The sequence below is a fragment of the Meriones unguiculatus genome, chromosome 3 (assembly GCF_030254825.1).
Source record: "Meriones unguiculatus strain TT.TT164.6M chromosome 3, Bangor_MerUng_6.1, whole genome shotgun sequence".
Taxonomy (NCBI): Eukaryota; Metazoa; Chordata; class Mammalia; order Rodentia; family Muridae; genus Meriones; species Meriones unguiculatus.
The window spans coordinates 179,389,434-179,409,961 of record NC_083351.1 but is presented as its reverse complement, the minus strand read 5'-3'; the positions used below and the strand labels follow the sequence as shown (position 1 = coordinate 179,409,961).

The window sequence follows — 20,528 nt, the reverse complement described above, 5'->3', positions numbered from 1 at the left end:
TGTTTACACAAAATATGGGAGCTTCCTTGATAACTGCAAATTTTAGCTGGTATGGCTGTATATGCCTTTGCTATCCCCCTTCAGTGGGGATTGTATACATTTTGCTATGATTTTTTGTTTGTTTCTATAGGTCCTGAATTTTAATTTTTGATTTTGATTTTCCCCTTATTTGCATTTCAGTTTGGCTCCACTGGTTTTGTATTGTTAAATCTTTTTTTTTTTCTTCCATTTTTCTACCTTTAAGTTTTCCAACTACATGCCAGATTGCTTAGGATCTGTGAGCTAAGGTAGCATTTAATGTTAGAACAAGATTTTAATCTAGAAATGTAGACCACCAACCCTAACCAGTATTTTTATTTATACCACAAAACAAAACCCAAAACAGTATTCCCCCCCCCTTTTTTAAAGATTTATTTATTTATACACATGAGCACTCTATCTGCATGTATGCCTTCATGACAGGAGAGAGCATCAGATCCCGTTATAGATGGCTGTGAGCCACCATGTGCTTGCTGAGAATTGAACTCAGGACCTCTGGAAGAGCAGACAGTGCTCTTAACCACTGAGCCATCTCTCCAGCCCCGTATTTTCCCGTTTTAGCTTAATAAAAATTGTTTTGTTCAGGTGAGAACTCCTGGCAGTGTGAGGCTTAGCCTGTTCATTCCTTCAGGTCTGCTCTTCATAAGGTACTGTTAGAAATTCAGGACCAGTCCAGAGGCAGTTGAGTTCTCAAAAGACTTTTATGATAGAGAAGCAAAACTGTGAGCTCATTTTCTAGGTGTCCTGAAATACGTTGTTATAGTTTGTGTATTAATGCGATTCATTTACCAGTTTTTTTAGAATTGTAGACAACCTACCAAGAGGTGTCAGAATTGAGGTGGGTATATGAACACAGGACATACCACTGAGAGTTTATATGTGTGTTATATTTGATTGTGATTTAGTTTTAAAAAGAGTAAACATGCTCATATTTACATGAGTTATAGTAATTAAAATTGTCTTTTTAAAGATGCAAGCCAAGTGACTCTGCAGATCTTATTAAATTAACAAAAGGCTGTGATTTCTTATATTACTTTTTATTTATTGCTTATATAGCTAAAAATATATTCAAGGCATTTTGGCAGAACCCTAGCTGCCAAATAAAATGTATGTTTTCATCCCCCAAATGATGACTCTCCAGTTGGTAAGGTTTGTTTTTTTAATTCTTATTTATATAAAAGACGAGAAGAAGTCCATGGTGAAGCACAGCGTGTATTACGATGTCTTCCTGGTAGAAACAAAAAGGAAAGCGCTTCCAAGCAAATGCCATCTTTTCCAGAAATGGTACATTACATTCAAGAAAAGGTAGGGATTTTAATTGTAGGTAATTTGTTTGAAACATTTGATAGATGTTGAAAATAAAAATTAACATTCTAAAAGTAAAAATGCAATAATTAAATAGTAAAGTTCCTACTACTCATAGCATTTATGGTAAGAGGGAACTACAAAATAAGGGACACATAATTCTCATATACAGTTGATTTTTTTTAAAATATGAATATTTGTAATTCCTTTAATGTCAGTATTTTGAGTATGTTGAAAAAATTTTGACATGAGATAGTTAAAAACACATCTTTAAAAACATTCAAATATATGTTTGTTGTTTTGCTAGTTTTATCCCTCCTTAAGGCATACCAAGTGTCATAAATTTGACAATGCTTTGGAGAGCAGTTCAGGACTACTTAACTAGTATTATTCCATACTCTTTTGTAAATCTCTGCTTTGCACAGTGTTTTTGCAGCTGAATCAGAGCTTTGGCAGCATTAATCCTCATTACTGACTGCCCCACTTTATTTATTTATTTGTTTGTTGTAGGTGAAAATTAATATTTACTAATGATTATCTTTTAGTAATGCTGCTGTTAATCCTAAATAGCTGTATAACCAAATCACCACACAGAGACTGGGTTTATTTAGTTAACCTAGAACACAATGCTGGGCAATAGTTACTCCATCCTAAACCTCCAAGCCCTCATAGTTTCCTAACATTTAGATTTCCCACATTATACTTGCTTTTTGTGAAATCTTTGGTCCAGTCCATCTCCAGGTAGTTCCTTTCTCCTTGTTCTTCTCCTGCCCCTTCTCCTCCCACTCATTTCCTGCCCTCTGGCTCTTCCCTTTGCACAACATTGTGTCTAGCTGCTTTATTTTGGCCTGTTTACATACAGTTAAGACAGGATGCTTAGAATAAGTATCACAATGCAATCTCCGGATTGAAACCAGAGAGTTGGGGGGAGAAATCAGGATTTGATTGAACTAGGTTAAGGTGTATACATTTCAAAAGAACATTATACCAACATTTGTATATTTATTTATTTTGAGACAGGGTTTCTCTGTAGCCTTGGCTGTCCTGGACTTGTTTTGTAGACCAGGCTCACAGAGATCAAACTCACAGAGATCCACCTGCTTCTGCCTCCATGAATAGTGGTATTACAGCCGTGCGCCACCGCTTCCGCTGTCTGTCCCACTTTTTACATTGGTGTTATTTTGATATGTTAGAGAACACCTATCATTCTGGGTAAGAGGAACATATGTAGCAGACAAATATTTAGGAAAGACAAATGGATGGGCTGGAAAGGTAGCTAAGTGGTTCGGAGCTTCTACTGCTCTTGTGGTAGATCTGAATTTGATTTCCAGGACCTGTGTACAGCTACACAGCTCCCGAGGATCCAATGCATTTGTCCTCTGTGGGCACCTGTACTCACAGACACATACCCATACCCAGTCACGAGTGTTCATCTAATTTAAAACGATATAAATAAATCTCTAAAGATATATAGAGAGAAGGCTTAGTAGTCAAGAGCCTTTGCTGTCTTGCAGAGGACCTGGGTTTGGTTCCCAGTGTCAACATGATGCCTCACAATCATGCCTAACGCTGGTCCAGTGGATCCAACACCCTCTAAAGGTGTGTGTTCATGTGGTACACCCAAAACATGCATATATATTTATATAAAAAAAAACAGTTAATCTTTTAAAAAGGAAAACTTAAAGTCAAATGAAAGGAGCTGGAGAGACGGCCCAGGTTTAAGAGCACTGGCTGCTCTTCCAGAGGATCTGAGTTTGATTCCCAGAATCCACCTGGTGCTTCACATCCTTCTGTAACTACAGTTCCAGGGGATATGATGCCCTCTCCGGCCTCTGTAGACACTGCACGAATGTGATGCATAAACACATATTCAGGCAAACATCCATACACATTAAAAAAAAAAAAAGACATGCAAATCAGTGATTGTAAATCAGTGATAGTAATACAGCTAGAAGTACAGTTACTTTCCGTTGAGTAAGAGAATAATTTTCAAAAATATAACTTGCTTTTGGCTTATTTTTATTAGGCTTCTCATCGAATGAAGACTCCAGTCAAATACATGACCGGAACCACTGTCCTTCCTTTTAACCCAGCAGCATTTGGAGAGGTAAGGACTTTGTCATTGTACTGTAATGGCTGTGAAAACTAACATCAGACCTAAGCCATGTCTGGTCTTTTTTGCTTTATAGGTAAACTCATACGATGGTATCACTGTTCTTTTAGGGTGTTTATTTTGAAAAACAGAGCCCAGTATTTGGTAAATTATTTAATTCATAGTTAACTCACTGAGGTTTCTAACCCACACCCAGTCCCTGTACAGGGAATCAGACTTGGGGCCTTAGATATGACAGGCAAGTATTCTTCTGCTGAGAAGAATTCCCAAATTCCCAGCCCCCAGGAAGAGGATGGGGTTTTTGTTTGTTTGTTTGGTTGGTTTGTTTTGTTTTTGTTTTTTTAAATGACAGAACCAGTGATTACTGTTGGGCTTTTGTAGCAAGTTAGATTTGACTTTTAAAGCCAACATTCAATTGAAGTTGCTAGGATATTCTAGGTTAGAAGGCAAGATAGGATTGATCATATTTATTGAGGGGACTCATTTATTACATTCATTAATATGAGTTTTATGTTTTGAATGATTGATCTGTACCAGTGAAATAATAATCTGCTTAGAGTAAGATGACGACTAGGTGGAGCTCTGCGGCAGAATGTATGCTGGTACCTGAAAGGATAGAGCTTCAGTCCAGCATGAAGAAGAAAACCAAGCCAAGCTTTTTACTTTCAGTAAAAAACACAGCTGGACTTGTGAAATCTTGTTACACCTTTTGTTAAATTATGATAATTTAGTTATCACGTTGAGTCATGCTTTCTGGCTTCCATTAAGATTTTGTAAAGTTTTATGAAAGGGGGTGGGGAAGAAAACTCAGAATTGTCACCCTGAAGAATACCCCCGCACTGACTTTTAAAAAGCTAGTATTTCTCACCCTTCTTGTTTTAGATAGTTCTGTACTTACGCATGTGCCTGGCTCATAGTGCAGGGGTGGTGCCCACCTCTCAGAGTTTGGCTGATATGCAAGATCATGCTCCGGCCATTGGACGGTACATACGGACATTAATGTCAAGCAGCCAGGCAGCAGCTTCATCTTCTAATAAGAGCGGAGAAGCCAACCCTGTTCAGATCTACATTGGCCTGCTTCAACAGCTCTTAGCAGGTGTTGGAGGTAAGACGTTATTCAGACTCAGAAAACATATCAAAGCAATTAAGTAAGAAGTTAATTTTACTGTTCTCTTCAGTGTTTGCCTATCTTGGTCCAGTGGATAGATAGGTTCCAAATCCATGCTCACATAGATGTCCCTGGTTAAACTCTGTGGGCCTCAAAATAGAATAAAAAGACATTAATTTGATAGAGGGACTTGTAGGGAGGAGGTGGTTATGTATGTATATATGCATTAATAAGGATGAGGAAGAAGTAATAAGAGTGTGGGGTTACACTAATCAGAATATACATATATATATATGAATTTATCAGAGCAAATTCAGTAAAAATTATAAAAAATTAAATTTTAGACCATGCTAAGAATTTACAGCAAAACTATTCCAACCTTCTTGACTTCTGTAACTAAACATTAGCCTTTGTTTAGTTTCTAAACCTACCTGACTTATCCTTGGTGTATTTTTCATTTCAGAAAGAAATGTTAATGTAGATACATATTTTGTCTTTGGAAATGGATATGAAGAGCATGACACTTTTGATAAATTAAACTTCATATTTAGAATTTAATTTTTTGAGTTTTAAACGAGAATTTGTCTTTGCTCAGTAGCATTATATTTGAGAGAAATTTAGGGATTTCTGTATATTTCTTTTTTTCACGAAAGTTAAAATACTTCTGAATTCTTATTTAGGCTTGCCAGTCATGTACTGTCTATTGGAAGCTGTGTCAGTGTATCCAGAAAAATTGGCTACCAAATTTGTAGATAAAACAGAATGGATCAAGGTATGTCTTTAGGTCACATGTTCATTTCTCTGTGAATTCAGATATTTCAAACTAATTGAAGGGTTTCTTTCTTCTTACCAGTCTTAACTATCCCTTCACTACCTTTAGGTAATTCTAAAAATTTCCCAATACCAAGTATTTGCTGGAAAACGTATAGGCTTAACATCCCTCACGACCCTTTCTTTATGATGCTGGGGGATGAGTTTAAGAATCATGCATTTAAAAAGTTATTTTTCTGCTTCAAAAAGTATATATTTCTTGTAATTGTGTGCTGCCTCTTTAAATCTTCTCAGTGTTCTTTCTTCTCTTGCCTCTGACATACAAAGAACATTAATAGTTTCATGGGGTAAACCTTCTGTTTTGCTTATGCATATACACATAAAACAGTGCATTTAAAATGTTTTCTCTTATTTCATACAAAAGACAGCACTGTTGACATAGTTTTGTATTTCTTTTACTGGCTAGTAGAGCAGATAGCAAATCTTGTAACTATGAAGAAAACTCCTATTTATTTTAATAGCGTCTTCATTCTCTAGTGTATGGTTAATGCTGGATCCTTGCTGCTGATTATTTAGGATACTTACCTGCTGCAGTGAATAATACTCAGTAACACTGTTTTCCATACAATGAAATATCATTTGTAATTTTTTTCATAGTAAAGATGAGTTATTGTATTTCATGGGAGAGATGTAATAGTGAGAAGTATATTTTTAGAATTCCCAGGTATGGAAGACACATGTGTCTCTAATTTTGATGGTGCCCACCCACCTTTCATGTGGCCAGAACTAGGTTATACTGCTGGCTCAGGCAAGAGTGTTCCTCATTTATGGTAGCACCAAAACGTTATCAGGTACAGCAAAGAAAAATGTAAGTGAAATCTGAATTTTAGATTAGTCTATTTAGTAAAAATATGGCTACAGTTTTATATCTTTGTTGTGCTTGGTAATGTAGTTCTTTTTGGAAACTGTAACTTAAATTATATAAAAAAATCTATAGATTTTTATCTTTAATTGTGAAAATAGGAATGTAGTTTGTCAAGAAATACTACTTTTGTATTTTTCTTTAAAATTTGGCCTCGTGAAACTGCTTTTCATTTAAAAAGGGTTTTCATTCTTTGTGAATACTTTTAATTTAAATTGCTTTTATGAGTTTTGATTTTTTTAGTAGCAGGTAAAAGGTTTCTATGATATGAAGAGAGGACAGACTATGAGTTTGATTCTAGGGCCTCTTATGGTGTGACCTATGAAGAAAAATATGGTTTGGCTTTTGCTATTTATGATCTACAAGATAATGCTTTTCACTTTACTTAAAAAATTATGCTGAATTTAGAAAACACGACTTCGTACATGGTAGACAGGTGTTTTCCTCCTGATCCGCAACTGTAGCCTCTATATTTTTAATAGTTGAAAAAAGGCAACAAAAGACATTATTTCATGACATATAAAGTGTAATTCTCATTCTGCGGGAACACAGCTCTGTCGATCCCTTTAAGTATTACCTGTGCCTGCTTTGGTGAACTACAGCGGCGGTACAGAGTAGTCCACAGTGACGGGGTTTCCCGCCCAGCCTGTTTGGTCCTTCACAGAAAAAAACATGCCCATCTGTTTGAAATCAACTCTATTTATTTCATCTGTTTTAAGGTTTTGTGTCGTTTGATGAAAATGCTACTAAGATTTTATAATTTCATTTCATAAAAATGTTTTTCTTTTCATTTATTTTACAGTTTTGATTAAAATTAATCATCACTTTCCCCCTTCTTTTTTCTCCTTTTAGACCCTCCCGTGTTCCTCTTCACCTCTCAAATTGATAGCCTTTTTCCTTTTATTATTATTGTATTATATATATGTATGTGCATGTACATATAGATATATGTGTGTATGCACACAAATATACACACAATCTGATGAGTCCCTTTTTGTTGTTTGTGTGTGTGATTTCAGGGCTGGCCACTTGTATTGGATAGCCAGCCAGGGAGCTCAGCCCTGGGAGAGGCTAATTCTCCCTCAGCAATCATTGGTTGCCGTAGTTCTTTGTCTAGGGGTGGGACCTGGCAAGATTTTCCTCTGCTGTGTTAGCATGTCTGTTGATACTGTCATTGTTTGGGTCTTGGTTATATAATCATTTTGAAGAGAGGAAGTCTTAGTATTTTGGCTCGTACAACACACCTACCCCTCAACCCTGTTGGTAATGTTATGTGAGTCATAGAGGCAGGATCTGTGCTGCAGATATATCCAGTCAGGCTGAGCTCCTCACAATCCCTTGATATTTTGTTTGCATTGTGTTCAGTTATGAGTTTCTTTAATGGTCTCCATTTGTTAAAGAGGGAAGCTTTTTTTTTTTTTTTTTAATATTAATCACAGGTTATTTACTTTGTATCCCAGCTGTAGTCCCCTCCCTCATTCCCTCCTAATCCTACCCACTCTCCCTCATCTCCTCCCTGCCCCTTTCCAAGTCCCACTGCTAGGGGAGGTCCTCCTCCCCTTCCATCTGACCCTAGCTTATCAGGTATCTTCGGGACTGGCTGCAGTGTCCTCTTCTGTGGCCTAGCAAGGCTGCTCCTCCCTCGGGGGGGGGGGTAAAGGAGCCAGTCATTGAGTTCATGTCAAAAATAGTTTCTATTCCCCTTACTTGGAAAACCCACTTGGATACTGAGCTACCACGGGCTACATCTGAGCAGGGGTTCTAGGTTATATCTGTACATGGTCCTTGGTTGGAGTCTCATAGAGGTCCCCCGTGCCCTGATACATTTTGTCTTTGTGGAGCTCCTGTCCTCTCCCGGTCATACAAACTCCCCCTTTTATTATATGATTCCCTGCACTCTGCTGAAGGTTTAGTTATGAGTCTCAGCATCTGCTTTGATACACTGCTAGGTAGTCTTTCAGAGGCCCTCTATGGTAGGCTTCTGTCCTGTTACTTGTTTTCTCCTACTTCCAATGTCCATCCCATTTGTTTTTCTAAGTGAAGATTGATCATCTTACCCTGGGTCCTTTTTCTTGTTTATCTTCTTTAGGTGTACAGATTTTAGTATATTTATCCTATCTCATAAGCCTGTATAAGTGAGTATATACCATTGTGTGTCTTTCTACTTCTAGGATACCTCACTCAGGATGATCGTTTCTAGGTCCCACCATTTGCCTGCAAATTTCATGATTTCCTTGTTTTAAGTTGCTGAGTAGTATTCCACTGTGTAAAAGTACCACAATTTCTGTATCCATTCCTCCTTTGATGGACATCTGGGTTGTTTCCAGGTTTTGGCTATTAAGAATAAAGCTGCAACAAACATGGTTGAGCAAATGTCCTTGTGTACTTGAGCATCTTTTGGATATATGCCTAGGAGTAGTATAGCTGGATCTTGAGGAAGCACTATTCCTTATTGTCTGAGAAAGCGCAGGATTAATTTCCAAAGTGATTGTACAAGTTTACATGCCCACCAGCAATGGAGGAGGGTTCCCAATTCTCCACAACCTCTCCAGCATATGTTGTCGCTTGAGTTTTTAACCTTTGCCATTCTGACTGGTGTAAGGTGAAATCTCAGGGTCGTTTTGATTGGCGTCTTCCTGATGGCTAAGGACGTTGAGCATCTCTTTAGGTGTTTCTCTGCCATTCTATATTCTTCTGCAGAGAATTCTCTGTTTAGCTCCGCACCCCATTTTTTAATCGGATTGCTTGATGTATTGCTTTTTAATTTCTTTAGTTCTTTATATATTCTGGATATCAGCCCTCTGTCAGATATATGGTTGGTAAAGATTGTTTCCCAGTCTGTAGGATGTCGTTTTATTCTGATGACAATGTCTTTTGCTTTACAGAAGCTTTTCAGTTTCATGAAAAGCTTATCAATTGTTGCTCTAAGAGCCTGTGCTGTTGGTGTTCTGTTCAGGAGGTTGTCTCCTGTGCCAACGAGTTCCAAGGTCTTCCCCGCTTTTTCTTCTAACCGATTTAGTGTATCTGGTTTTATGTTGAGATCTTTGATCCACTTGAACTTTAGTTTTGGGCAGGGTGATAAATATGGATCTATTTTCATTTTTCTGCATGTAGACAACCAGTTGGACCAGCACCATTTGTTGAAGATGCTGTCTTTTTTCCATTGAATGGTTTTGTCTTCTTTGTCGAAAATCAAGTATTCATAGGTGTTTGGGTTTATTTCTGGGTCTTCTGTTCGGTTCCATTGATCTGCTTTTCTGCTTCTATGCCAATACCATGCAGTTTTTATTACTATTGCTCTGTAGTACAGCTTAAGATCAGGGATGGAGATACCTCCAGATGATCTGTTGTTGTACAGGATCAGTTTGGAAATTCTGGGTTTTTTGTTTCTCCATATGAAGTTGAGAATTTTTCTTTCAAGGTCTGTAAAGAATTGTACTGGTATTTTGATGGGAATTGCATTGAATTTGTAGATTGCTTTTGGTAGGATAGCCATTTTCACTATGCTAATCCTACCGATCGATCCATGAGCACGGGAGATCTTTCCAACTTCTGATATCTTCTTCAACTTCTTTCTTCAGAGACTTGAATTTTTTCAAACAGGTCTTTCACTTGCTTGGTTAAAGTCACCCCAAGGTACTTGATGTTATTGGTGGCAATTGTGAAGGATGTCATTTCCCTGATTTCTTTCTCAGCCCTTTTGTATACAGAAGGGCTTCTGATTTTTTTTGCATTAATTTTGTATCCAGCCAGTTTGCTGAAGGTGTTTATCAGCTGAAGGAGTTCTCTGGTTGAATTTTTGGGGTCACTCATGTATACTATCATACCATCTGCGAATAGTGAAACTTTGACCTCTAGGGAGGCTTTTTTGATGAGACCTGATCTCTATACTTATCTCTGGGTATAGGAATAAAATTTAGAGTACAGTAAGGAAATATCCTAGTTTAGCTAATGGTGATAGTAGATTCTCTTCTAAAACCTATGGCCTTACTAGTTGTGTGTGGTTGGCTAGGTTTCTAGTGTGATGTGTGGTTTTCCTCCTGTGGAATGGGTCTTGAGTCTACTTAGCTCTTGGTTAGCACTAATATGGGGAGTGCCACTATTGAACCTTTATGGATTTCTTGCTGTGCTCGTCATTGTTGTGGCTCATCAGTATCGCGGCTGAGGAGGACTGTTGATTGTATCCCTCCCTTGGTAGCTTGCACTGTAAGAGCTAGACTGCGGGAGGAAGATTTCAAGTTAAATTCAGTTCAGATATCTTGACCTTGTTTTTTGATAGTTTCATACACATACATAATACATTCTGATAGCTCTCTCCTCTATCCCCCCATTCTCTCTTATCTTTCTCCCTTCTCTATTATCCCTTCCATCCCACCACCAGTCTCTTTCTCACATTTATTACTTTTGGGTTTTTAAAATTTTTTAGGTTTTGCAACCCTTTAGTTGAACCAAGGCTGTATATTTGACCTTTGTGTTGTAACTCTTTATTGGAGCCTGGCAGAAGGTTTTCTATTTTTTGTTTTCTTTTTAAACAATAGCTTCTTAAATTATTTTTTTCATAGATACCAATAGATTGAATGTTAAACTATATCACACACACATTTTACTTTTATAATTTTCAATGTCAGATGTTGTCTACAGGATGATGAGTATGAGTCATATCTCTATTTCTTTTCTATCTTGCTCAGAGTCTGATGAGCAGCAGTAAAGAAGAAATGCGAGAGTTGGCGGCTTTGTTTTATTCTGTGGTGGTGTCAACTGTGTCCGGAAACGAGCTAAAGGCAATGATAGAACAACTTATTAAGGCTACAAAAGACAGTCATGTATGTTATTAGTTTTTCTTCATTCTTTGTTATTTAAAGTAACTTCATATTTTAACAGAACACAGGAGCCTGTATTTGAACTCCGGCACTATTATTAATCCTGGAGGCAGGTTTTCTTTTTTCATACTCACAGACTTATTAAATTTGAGATCTGAGTACTGTTTTGCAAGAACTTGGGAACTGCTTTACTAGAAAGGATCAGTTTCTCCAAGCCTATAAGACAGTGAAAAAAATATAATATTTTGACATTTTGTTTTTACCCTGTTTTTTCTTCTCAGTTCTAGAAACAGTTTAATCTTACAGGCCTGTCTTCTTGGATTAGGACATTTACTTACAAGAATGGACTCACCTAATTTTGTTGGGTTTTTTTAAGCCTGGGTCTTAGAGTATAGCCCAGGCTGCCTTCAGACTTGAGATCCTCCTGCCTTAGCATGTGCCACTCAGCCGTGGCTCCATTCTTTTTTAGTAGGTGATAGGGTTTTACAAAGTATCTGATGGTAGTTTCAGTTTTTAGGTTCCCATTTTTTTTAAAGTAAACTTATAAATCCTTAGCCTTTATAAATAATAATTGAGATAGAAGTGTTGATTCAGTCATGTCATGTAGTAGATTTTAATTCTGTGTTTGAAAAGTACTGTTTTAGGTACTATGCTCACAGTAACAGGTAATTAATTGGGAATCCCTGGTCTGTCTGGCAGTCAGTTATTAGCTCTCCCCACCCCCATTTCTACTGCCACTTAATCACAGTACCTACAAAAAAAGCAAAGTTTATTGGTATACTTGTATTTGGAGATTTTAGCCATTAGAAAAAGGACTACTCATTGTATTTTGTTGGAAGTGTGGAGAAATTGTCTGTGAACATTATGATAATTAGTGGTACAAACAAGAAGAAAGTATAATGGGTTAGAGTGGTTCTCAATGGTGAAGAGCACTGGCTGCTATTCCAGAGGACCTGCATTCAATTCCCAGCACCCTTCTGGTGCCTCACAACTGTAACTCCAGTTCCAGGGAGTAGACATCCTCTTCTCCTTCTTGGAGGCATTGCAAGAACATGATGCGTAAGCACACATTCAGGCAAATCCTCATACACATAAAATAAAAATTAAATAAAAACATATTAAGGACCACAGAAGCATATTTTAAAAGTCACCTGCCCCAAAGTTGGGAGTTGTAGGTAATTAAGGCATCTAGCTCTGGACACGATAAGGGCCCAGCCTAACTTCTCAGCATCTTTCTGTGTTAGAAACATTATTAGAAATTGTTGTTGTTGCTAAGTTTGATTTCCTGGCTTCCGGTTGAGGCCAGGGTAATGATTTGATTTTCTAGCCTTAGGTTTAGCAGAGACATTATCTAACAATAGTTATTTCAGTGTTATCTTTCCATGTGTGAGAGAGAAACAGTGCTGTCGCATTATTAACTTCAGAGCCCTGAGGTACAGCATGGAGCCTTGCTTGCCCTGGGATTCACTGTGGGGAGATACTTGGCTAAGAAGAGAGTGAGAACGGCAGAGCCACACAGCCTGGAGACAGATGGTGATCTCTTGCCTGAGCAAGAGGAGATCATTCGGAGTGCTACAGAAACTATAGGTCAGTGTCTGTGCTGGCTTGCTTGGCTGCTGCAGGCTTTGAATCATGTTACATTTTAATATTTTTGTTTAGTAAAAATGAAAATAGTTTTGTGTTTTGTTTTTCTGCATGCTTTTATATTCTAGTACCGTTTATGTTATAGGTGAAAAAAACCTAACATTCAAGGACAGTAAACCCTATTGCCATGTGTCTGACTATGACATAAATCTCAAGTGATCAACCAGAAGACATTACAGACCTTGATTTTCTGTTGCTGCCTTTAAAAAAAAATTTTTTTTTAATACATTTGTTTAAATTGTAAGAACAAATAGTGTGCTACTTTCTCTTGTGTCTAAATGTGCTTACAGGTTCATTCTTAGACAGTACATCACCCCTGTTGGCAATTGCTGCCTGTACCGCTCTGGGTGAAATTGGCAGAAATGGTCCTCTCCCGATCTCCAGTGAAGGATCTGGGTTCACTAAACTGCACCTGGTAGAAAGCTTACTCGCTAGAATCCCTTCCAGTAAAGAGACAAATAAGGTAGGACTTGTTGTTTCTTTCTCTTCTAGAATTCTGTGTGTCTCTTCATGGTTGCATAAACTAACAAAACCAAGTTACTATGAGCATAGTCATCCCTCAGCATCTACCCATGCACTCTGCAGCTGGAGTAAGGTTTTAACTAATGATACAGATGACTTGTTGATAAAGGTATTTGCTTTTGAATGAGAGACATGTAGAAAAAGATCAGGTCTCTATTATCTTTTGAACTCTTTATTCTAATTTGGCTTCATAACAGGCATTCAGTAAAATTAAAAATTAATTGGAGAGCTATTTTTGTCATGCAAAAGCTGGATAATAAAATACTCAGTTTCATCATTTACTTACTTTTATGGCAGTTCTATTTTTCTAAGAGCCAATTTGGTTTGAAGCAATGTAAATAATCTGTGGGAAAGAACAGTTGTAGGTTATTTTAAATTGAGATAATTGTTTTCATAGACTCTTAAGACTTTTTTTGTAATTAAAGTCCCTGATATTGAAGAATAAAATGATTTAATGAGTAGAAAAATATCAGTTTACAGTATTTTTAAAATTAATTAATTAATTACAATTTATTCACTTTGTATCCTTGCTGCAGCCCTCTCCCTTATCTCCTCCCAGTGCCACCTTCCCTTTCTCTTCTCCCTCTATGCCCTTTCTCTAGTCCCCTGAAAGAGGAAGACCTCCTCCCCTGTATCTGAACCTAACCTATCAGGTCTCATCAGGGCTGCCTGCATCATCTCTTTGTTTTTTTGTTTTTGTTTTTTAAATACTGTTTTTTAAATTTTGTCCTTGGTTTAGTTGCTATTTAAAAATGCAAACAGTTACACATTGTGTAGTTTTCTTTTTAACTAGTCATTAAGTAACCATTCATTTTCAACCATTGATGAACACTACAATGTGCCCATGAGTATGCTGTAGATTTCTCATGCATTAAAATTAAGTCTTTAAGATGATGTAGTGAAATAGCCATAGTTGCCATTTCTGTTTCAGAGAACAGAGTTTCATAGATAAAACTTGCTTCTAAGTAGTAGAGATAATTTGTTCCTGGATCCCCTGGGCTTGTAAACCATATTTGTAACCTTGACAGTTGAAATGATAAGTTAGAGTTGTTTGTTTTTCTTTTTAGGTTTGTTGTATAGATCCTTAATGGGTTCAGTTTTCTGTTTTTAGTGTTATAGATATAATACTGTAACTGGGTGCTTTTGTAACAAACAGAAGCATCAGTATAGATTTCCGTTTCTCTTTCATTTCATCTTGGGAATACTGTTTTGTGAGAAAGCTGTTTTTAATTTGTTTAAAATTTAAAAAAAATAATCCCTGTTCTTCCAGATGAAAGAACGAGCAGTCCAAACGTTGGGCTACTTTCCGGTTGGGGATGGGGCTTTTCCCCACCAGAAGCTCCTTTTGCAAGGTCTAATGGATTCTGTGGAGGTATTTATATTTTAGTTATTCAAATAAAAGGCATTTTCTAGTTGTTTTGCTTATTATGAGATTTTTAAATTTTGTTTTAGTGGGGGTTATTTATTTATTTTGTCTGTGTGTCTGTTATCGCTTACATGCAGTGCCTACTGAGGCCAAAACCCAGCATTGGATCCCCGGAAATTGTAGTTACAGATGCTCTTTGGTTAACGTATAGATCCTAGGAACTGAACCTGGGTTCTCTGGAAGAGTGTCAGTACTCTTTAAGCACTAAACCATCTCTCCAACCCATGCTCTGAGATTAAAAACTTTTTAAACATTTGTTCTTTATCACATATCTAATTTTGAGTTTTAGCTTAGGCTTGTTACTGTATTAGACAGAGCTCCATAAATTGTGTGTCTGGGGAAGAGTCGTTATTGAGTGCAACATGATGTGGTATAAATAGAAGGAACCAGTAGGTCTCTGTGCAGAGTGGGGGCTGGTATTCTAATTGCTCTTGAGTTGCTGGTGCCCAGTGTGGTGGGAGAACTGTGATTAGTGAACACTAGCGTATTGTAATGTGTCTTAGCATGACCTAATCTCACCCGTGCCTACCTTAGACATGATCCTTCACATCTTCTCACAGTTTGTATGCCAGCCTCTTTATTCAAGCTTCTGAAAGTCGTGTACTTCCTTCTCAGATTGTTGCTATGCTTCCTGAAAAACTTCTACTGACATTTAAACTATATTAGATTCTTTAATTATAATGACTTGGAAACCTTTTTGTTATAACATTTATCACACCTAACTATACTCAGAAGACAGGGACTGCTTTGTTCACCATGATACAGTTGTTTGCCAGTGTGATTGCAAAAGTGGAATCTCATAAATATTTGTAGAAGTAAGTGAAGAGGAAGATATTTGTAAAGAATGAAAGGAGATTCCTAAAGAAGGGCTGATTGTATGAGAATTTTGGTATAATCTGCTTGAGGGGAAGTTACTGCTGAGACTTGAAGGGTGGCAGAAAGAAAATAGACTTTAGTTGAGGATAAAAGATGTAAGTATTGAGATAACTGAGTGAGAGAACTGGTATTTAAATTCAAGCCTAAACTCTCTTATTCTTTTGTCACCCCCTGTTGGAGAGTGAGTCCAGGGACTTGCCCATGCGAAGGGTACACTCTACCACTGCGCTTCACCCCCATTCCCATGTGGTATTGTCAGGGTGAGCTATGCTCACACCAGCATGATCAGATGCCCATCGTCCTAGTTACATTCCAATTGCTGTGACAAGACACCTCAAACAGTGCAACTTGAAGACCATTATGACAGCAGGCAGACAGGCATGGCACTGGAGCACTAGCTGAGAGCTCATACATACCCAGATCCACAAGTACCAGTTAGACAAAGCTAACTTGGAATGGTCTAGCCCCAAAGCCCACCCCCAGTGACAGACTTCCTTCAGCAAGGCCTGGGAACCAAACATTCAAATATATGAACCTATGGGAGTAATTCTGATTCAAACCATCACATCAGTTTAATTGTAACTTCTTGAAATGAAGCTTATGTCACCTTTTCATCCTTTTCTTTGTAATGTCAATTCTGCTTGTGTTTAAGTTTATTGGATCTTTATCTGTCTGTGTTCTTAATTAATGTGCATTGGTGTTTTTCCTGCCTTTATGTCTGTGTGAGGGTGTCAATCCCTCACACAGCTGGAGTTACAGTTGTGAGCTGCCATTGGGTGCTGGGAATTGAACCTAGGTCCACTGAAAGATCAGCCAGTGCTTTTAATTGCTGAGCCATCTCTCCAGCCCTGCTTGTTGGATTCTTAACATGATTTTGATGTCACTGTTTCGTTAAAAGTTTAGAAATATGGAAATAGTGAAAAACTAAAAACATGGAAGCAATGTAGGAAGATTGAAGGATAAGGATGAATGAAAAACGGTGAATCTGAGAAGCAGAATCTGTTGATAGTCAACTAAAACAAAGCCCGGCTGTACTTTGTTGCTTTAACCCCTTTGTTTTGGGGGGCTAGGATCAAACTGTGACTTTACACGTGCTAGGCTAGTAAGTACCCTGCGAGTGCACACCTGTCCAGCCCACTCCAAGCCTCAGTGTGGAAAACCTCAGACCTGTACAGAAGTAGACAACAGTAGAGGGCTCACTGTGAACTTGTTTATTTAATCCTCCATAAACTTAGCTATGTCATCATTCCTAAATGTAGCTGTAAGATTTTTATTTTTTTTTATTATTTTTTTTGTGTGCCAGTTATGGCATCAATAATAGGAAATGTCTAAATTCCTAATAAGGGTCCTCTGTTGAAATACCTTTTCTCAGCTTTATTCTTTATTTTACATACACCTATCTATCTATCTATCTGTCTGTCTGTCTGTCTGTCTGTCTATCTATCGGGGTAGGGTTCACTGTGTAGTCATGGATGACATAGACTCACTCTGTAGACCAGGGTGGCCTTGAACTCAGAGATCTGCCTGCCTTTGCCTCCTAGAGTCCTGGGATTACAGGTGTGTGAAGGTCCTCAGAGAAGCTTTTGAGCAGCAACACTGTAGAAGTACAACCCTGAGCCCTGTTTTTCTAGATTAGGAAGCCTATGGTGTGAGCGCTTCGTACTCCGTGAAGACTGAACACTGAAAGAATAACAGTGGCTAAACTTCTGTCTGCTTTGTAGTCGTTGTGCTCATGTCCCTCATATGCCTCTTTTTTTCTCTTATACTTAAATGTTTCACAGTAACAGAGAAATACCAGACGGCCCTAAGGAGATCCACTTCCATGTTGGGACCATAGTTTCTGCTTACAAAGCAGTGTCAGAATTTCTGAATTAATGTAAATATTTGAGTATATAATAACCACACAGAATTTTTAATGCTCGCCTTTCGAAACAATTTCAAACTTAAAATGAGTTTTTAAGAATAATGCAGAGAATTCCTGAATATTCTTTGATCTAAACTTACCAAGTTTTAGCAGTTTATGTTTGCTTTATCATTGTCTACTTTTTTTCAGGTCCTTTTGAGAGTAACTTGCAGATATCGTGGAAGAGTGAAAAGCTGTTAGGAAAATGTAGTGACATTATTCAGCTGTGGAGCTGTGCAGTTGCTGCACTAGACATGCTAAGTAGTGAGCGCGCCGTCTAAATTAACGCCATTTAGTCCTTACTGCCTGGCGAAGGGAGTGGTGACACTGCTTACTTAACCAGTGAAGTTGTTGAGGCTCAGAGAAGCTTAGATAAGAACTTGTGAGAGACTGAGCTGGATTTTGCGTTGATGTCTTTGTGACTTCACCTTTGAATTACCCCAGCCTCATACGTAAAGGTATCGTATTTCCAAAGATTAAAAACCACCGCATAGCAATTCTGTCCTGAGCGTGAGAAGCAGTCGCATGGAGGTGAGAGCTAATTTACAGATTTTTTTTAGTTTTCCAGTCCCTCACTGTATTCACGTTTGAATCACTAAATGAGGCGAAAGAATGCAAATAAAGCCCGCTGAGAGAAGTGAGGTCAGCAGCAGCTCTTTAGAGAAGTGGATATGGGGAAAGCTCTGTCATTTATGGATTTCGCTCTTCATTGCAGGCCAAGCAGATCGAACTTCAGTTCACTATTGGTGAAGCCATTACCAGCGCTGCAATAGGAACTAACTCCGTGGCTGCGCGAGACGCTTGGCTGGTGACTGAGGAGGAATACACACCTCCTGCTGGTAGCACACATTTACCTAATTGATCATAGTTGCTAGTGGCTTTCTTCTGTTCTTCATCATATTTGAGGCAAAAATAAATTGTTTACCAAATATTGATACATGCCTTACTAATTTGGTTTGTCAAGGAGGATTAAAGAGTATTTTTCAGGTGCTGCCAAGCCTGATAGTCTGAGTTCTGACTCACATGGTATGGAAACATCTCTGGCAAAGCTGACCTCTATGTGTGACCACATGTGTGCTGTGGCATGTGCTCTCATGCATGTGCACATGTATACACAAAGTATGAATAAGCCCAGTATTAAAAATTAAATAAAAAACAACAAAGCAAAACAGACTGAAATATCCTCCTGGGTTGATTCAGATTTAGAATTGAAATATACTTCAGTATTGAGCCAGGAATTTTTTTTTTTAATATTTAAAAGAAAAATCATAAAGTATTTATATTTTATCTTCTTAGTTGGAAAAATTAAATAAGGATGTTTTCATGGTAATAATATCATTGTGAATTGTATTCCATAATGAATATTGTTATTGTACTTAGTTTTATAGTTACTATTTAACTCTGTAGGATCATCTTTTTATTATTTTGTTATCTGTCATAGAGACACTTAAAAGAAATAGGAAAACAGTTGTATAAGTAGGATGACTGTGCTTGGAGGAAGCCAAATTAGTTATCCCCAGCTGCTGTTTGAATGCATGTGAGGTAAAGCAAGTTGACATTTGTATAATGGAAGGGAAGGCGAATAATCTTCAAGCCCCAGTACTGTTGAGATTGTGAAACTCTGAAATAATAGAGAAAAGAGACAAATGTGTTATAGCTGTAGGAGGAAAATGAAATCCAAAGATATTGCTTAGTTTGTTTTTAGATGGAAGTTTAGAAATATTTAGCAAAGAAAAATTGCTGAGATTGAAGAGAGTGGGAGAAATCATTCCTATGAATTAGAGTTATTTGAATAATTTAAAAAGATTATTTAATTTATGTTACCTTCTGGACATTCTTGGTCATTTGGTTTTTAACATTGAGTTATTGTATGATTGTTGATTTAAATATGATTTTGTTAAACTTGTATTTGGGTATTTTAATAATAATCTGTTTACTTATTTCTCAGGTGCCAAAGTGAATGATGTTGTCCCATGGGTTTTAGATGTTATTTTAAATAAGCATATTGTCAGCCCCAACCCACATGTGAGGCAAGCAGCCTGCATCTGGCTCCTTTCTCTTGTGAGGAAGCTAAGCACCCACATAGAAGTAAAGGTGAGCATCGCAATATACATTGTACATGTGATGAGCTCTGTAAAGATCCCAAAGTACTTACGAGTTAAAAGTAGGAGAAAGTGTATTGAGTCATTAAAAACTAGCAGAAGTTTGGAAATAATTACCATGCGAAGCGGTGAAGGACGGTGAGGTGATCTCCATGTGAAGATAGAAAGTCAGAAGGGCTAAGAATGGGGAGACTCATGTTTGGACAGAGGTTAGATTGAGTGCTTAGACTAGATGGGAGGGGTACAACTTCAGGTAATATGGACATCTGTAAAGATGAGTGCATGGAAAGGTTCATGACTGTCTTGATCCTAAGACTCTCTGGCTGCAATGTATCTTAACAGTGAGATTCTTATTTTCCTAGGAGGTAGGATTTCAGTGTTCTAATGCCTTTTTTCTTTCAGTCTCATCTTAAAGAAATTCAGAGTGCATTTGTTTCAGTTCTGTCAGAAAATGATGGTAAGTTGTTGGTAAATATTTGAATTGTCAGCTTTTTTAACTTGTATTTTAAATTTTTGAGAAGAGTTAATGAATTATAGCAGAAAAACTTTTTAAGCCATGTGACTTTAATCCCAGCATGTGGCAGATAAGAGGCAGGAAAATCATGAGTTCCAAGCCAGCCAGAGTTATGTAGTAAGACTCTGTCTTTACCCCAGAAATGCAATAAAATTAAAAATTAATTGTTTTAGTATTAAAGGTACTTGTATTAAGCTGAAAGCCAAGATTGACTACCACAGTACTATCTCCCCCCTAAAGTTTTAAAGTACAAGAAATTGAAATTCTTTCTTACATATAAATTAGAACATTTTCTACAACTTTACATTTTTAAAATGAGTCAGAGACCTTAATATGTATCAGAGGCCTTAACATTAGCGTTAATTTTTTTTCTACTTCCTATTACTTCTCCTCTTTGATTAAAGCCAGGAGAAAGTATGTTAGAAATTTAAATAATAGCTTTAAAAAGGTCTTATTTAAAATA

General features: G+C 37.4%; 1 protein-coding gene across 4 annotated transcripts in view; it reads left to right on the top strand.

Moving 5' to 3' along the window:
* Ecpas (Ecm29 proteasome adaptor and scaffold) overlaps positions 1-20,528 on the top strand; it is a 116,349-nt gene that overhangs the window by 68,285 nt on the left and 27,536 nt on the right. For all 4 annotated transcript variants that reach the window (XM_021651804.2, XM_021651803.2, XM_021651800.2 and 1 more), the window contains 11 exons: positions 1,221-1,344; positions 3,371-3,451; positions 4,340-4,562; positions 5,246-5,337; positions 10,947-11,081; positions 12,503-12,665; positions 13,013-13,185; positions 14,515-14,616; positions 18,165-18,288; positions 19,398-19,543; positions 19,954-20,008. In XM_021651804.2, coding sequence (XP_021507479.1) covers positions 1,221-1,344; positions 3,371-3,451; positions 4,340-4,562; positions 5,246-5,337; positions 10,947-11,081; positions 12,503-12,665; positions 13,013-13,185; positions 14,515-14,616; positions 18,165-18,288; positions 19,398-19,543; positions 19,954-20,008 — 1,418 coding nt within the window. The remainder of the gene's footprint in view (positions 1-1,220; positions 1,345-3,370; positions 3,452-4,339; positions 4,563-5,245; positions 5,338-10,946; positions 11,082-12,502; positions 12,666-13,012; positions 13,186-14,514; positions 14,617-18,164; positions 18,289-19,397; positions 19,544-19,953; positions 20,009-20,528) is intronic.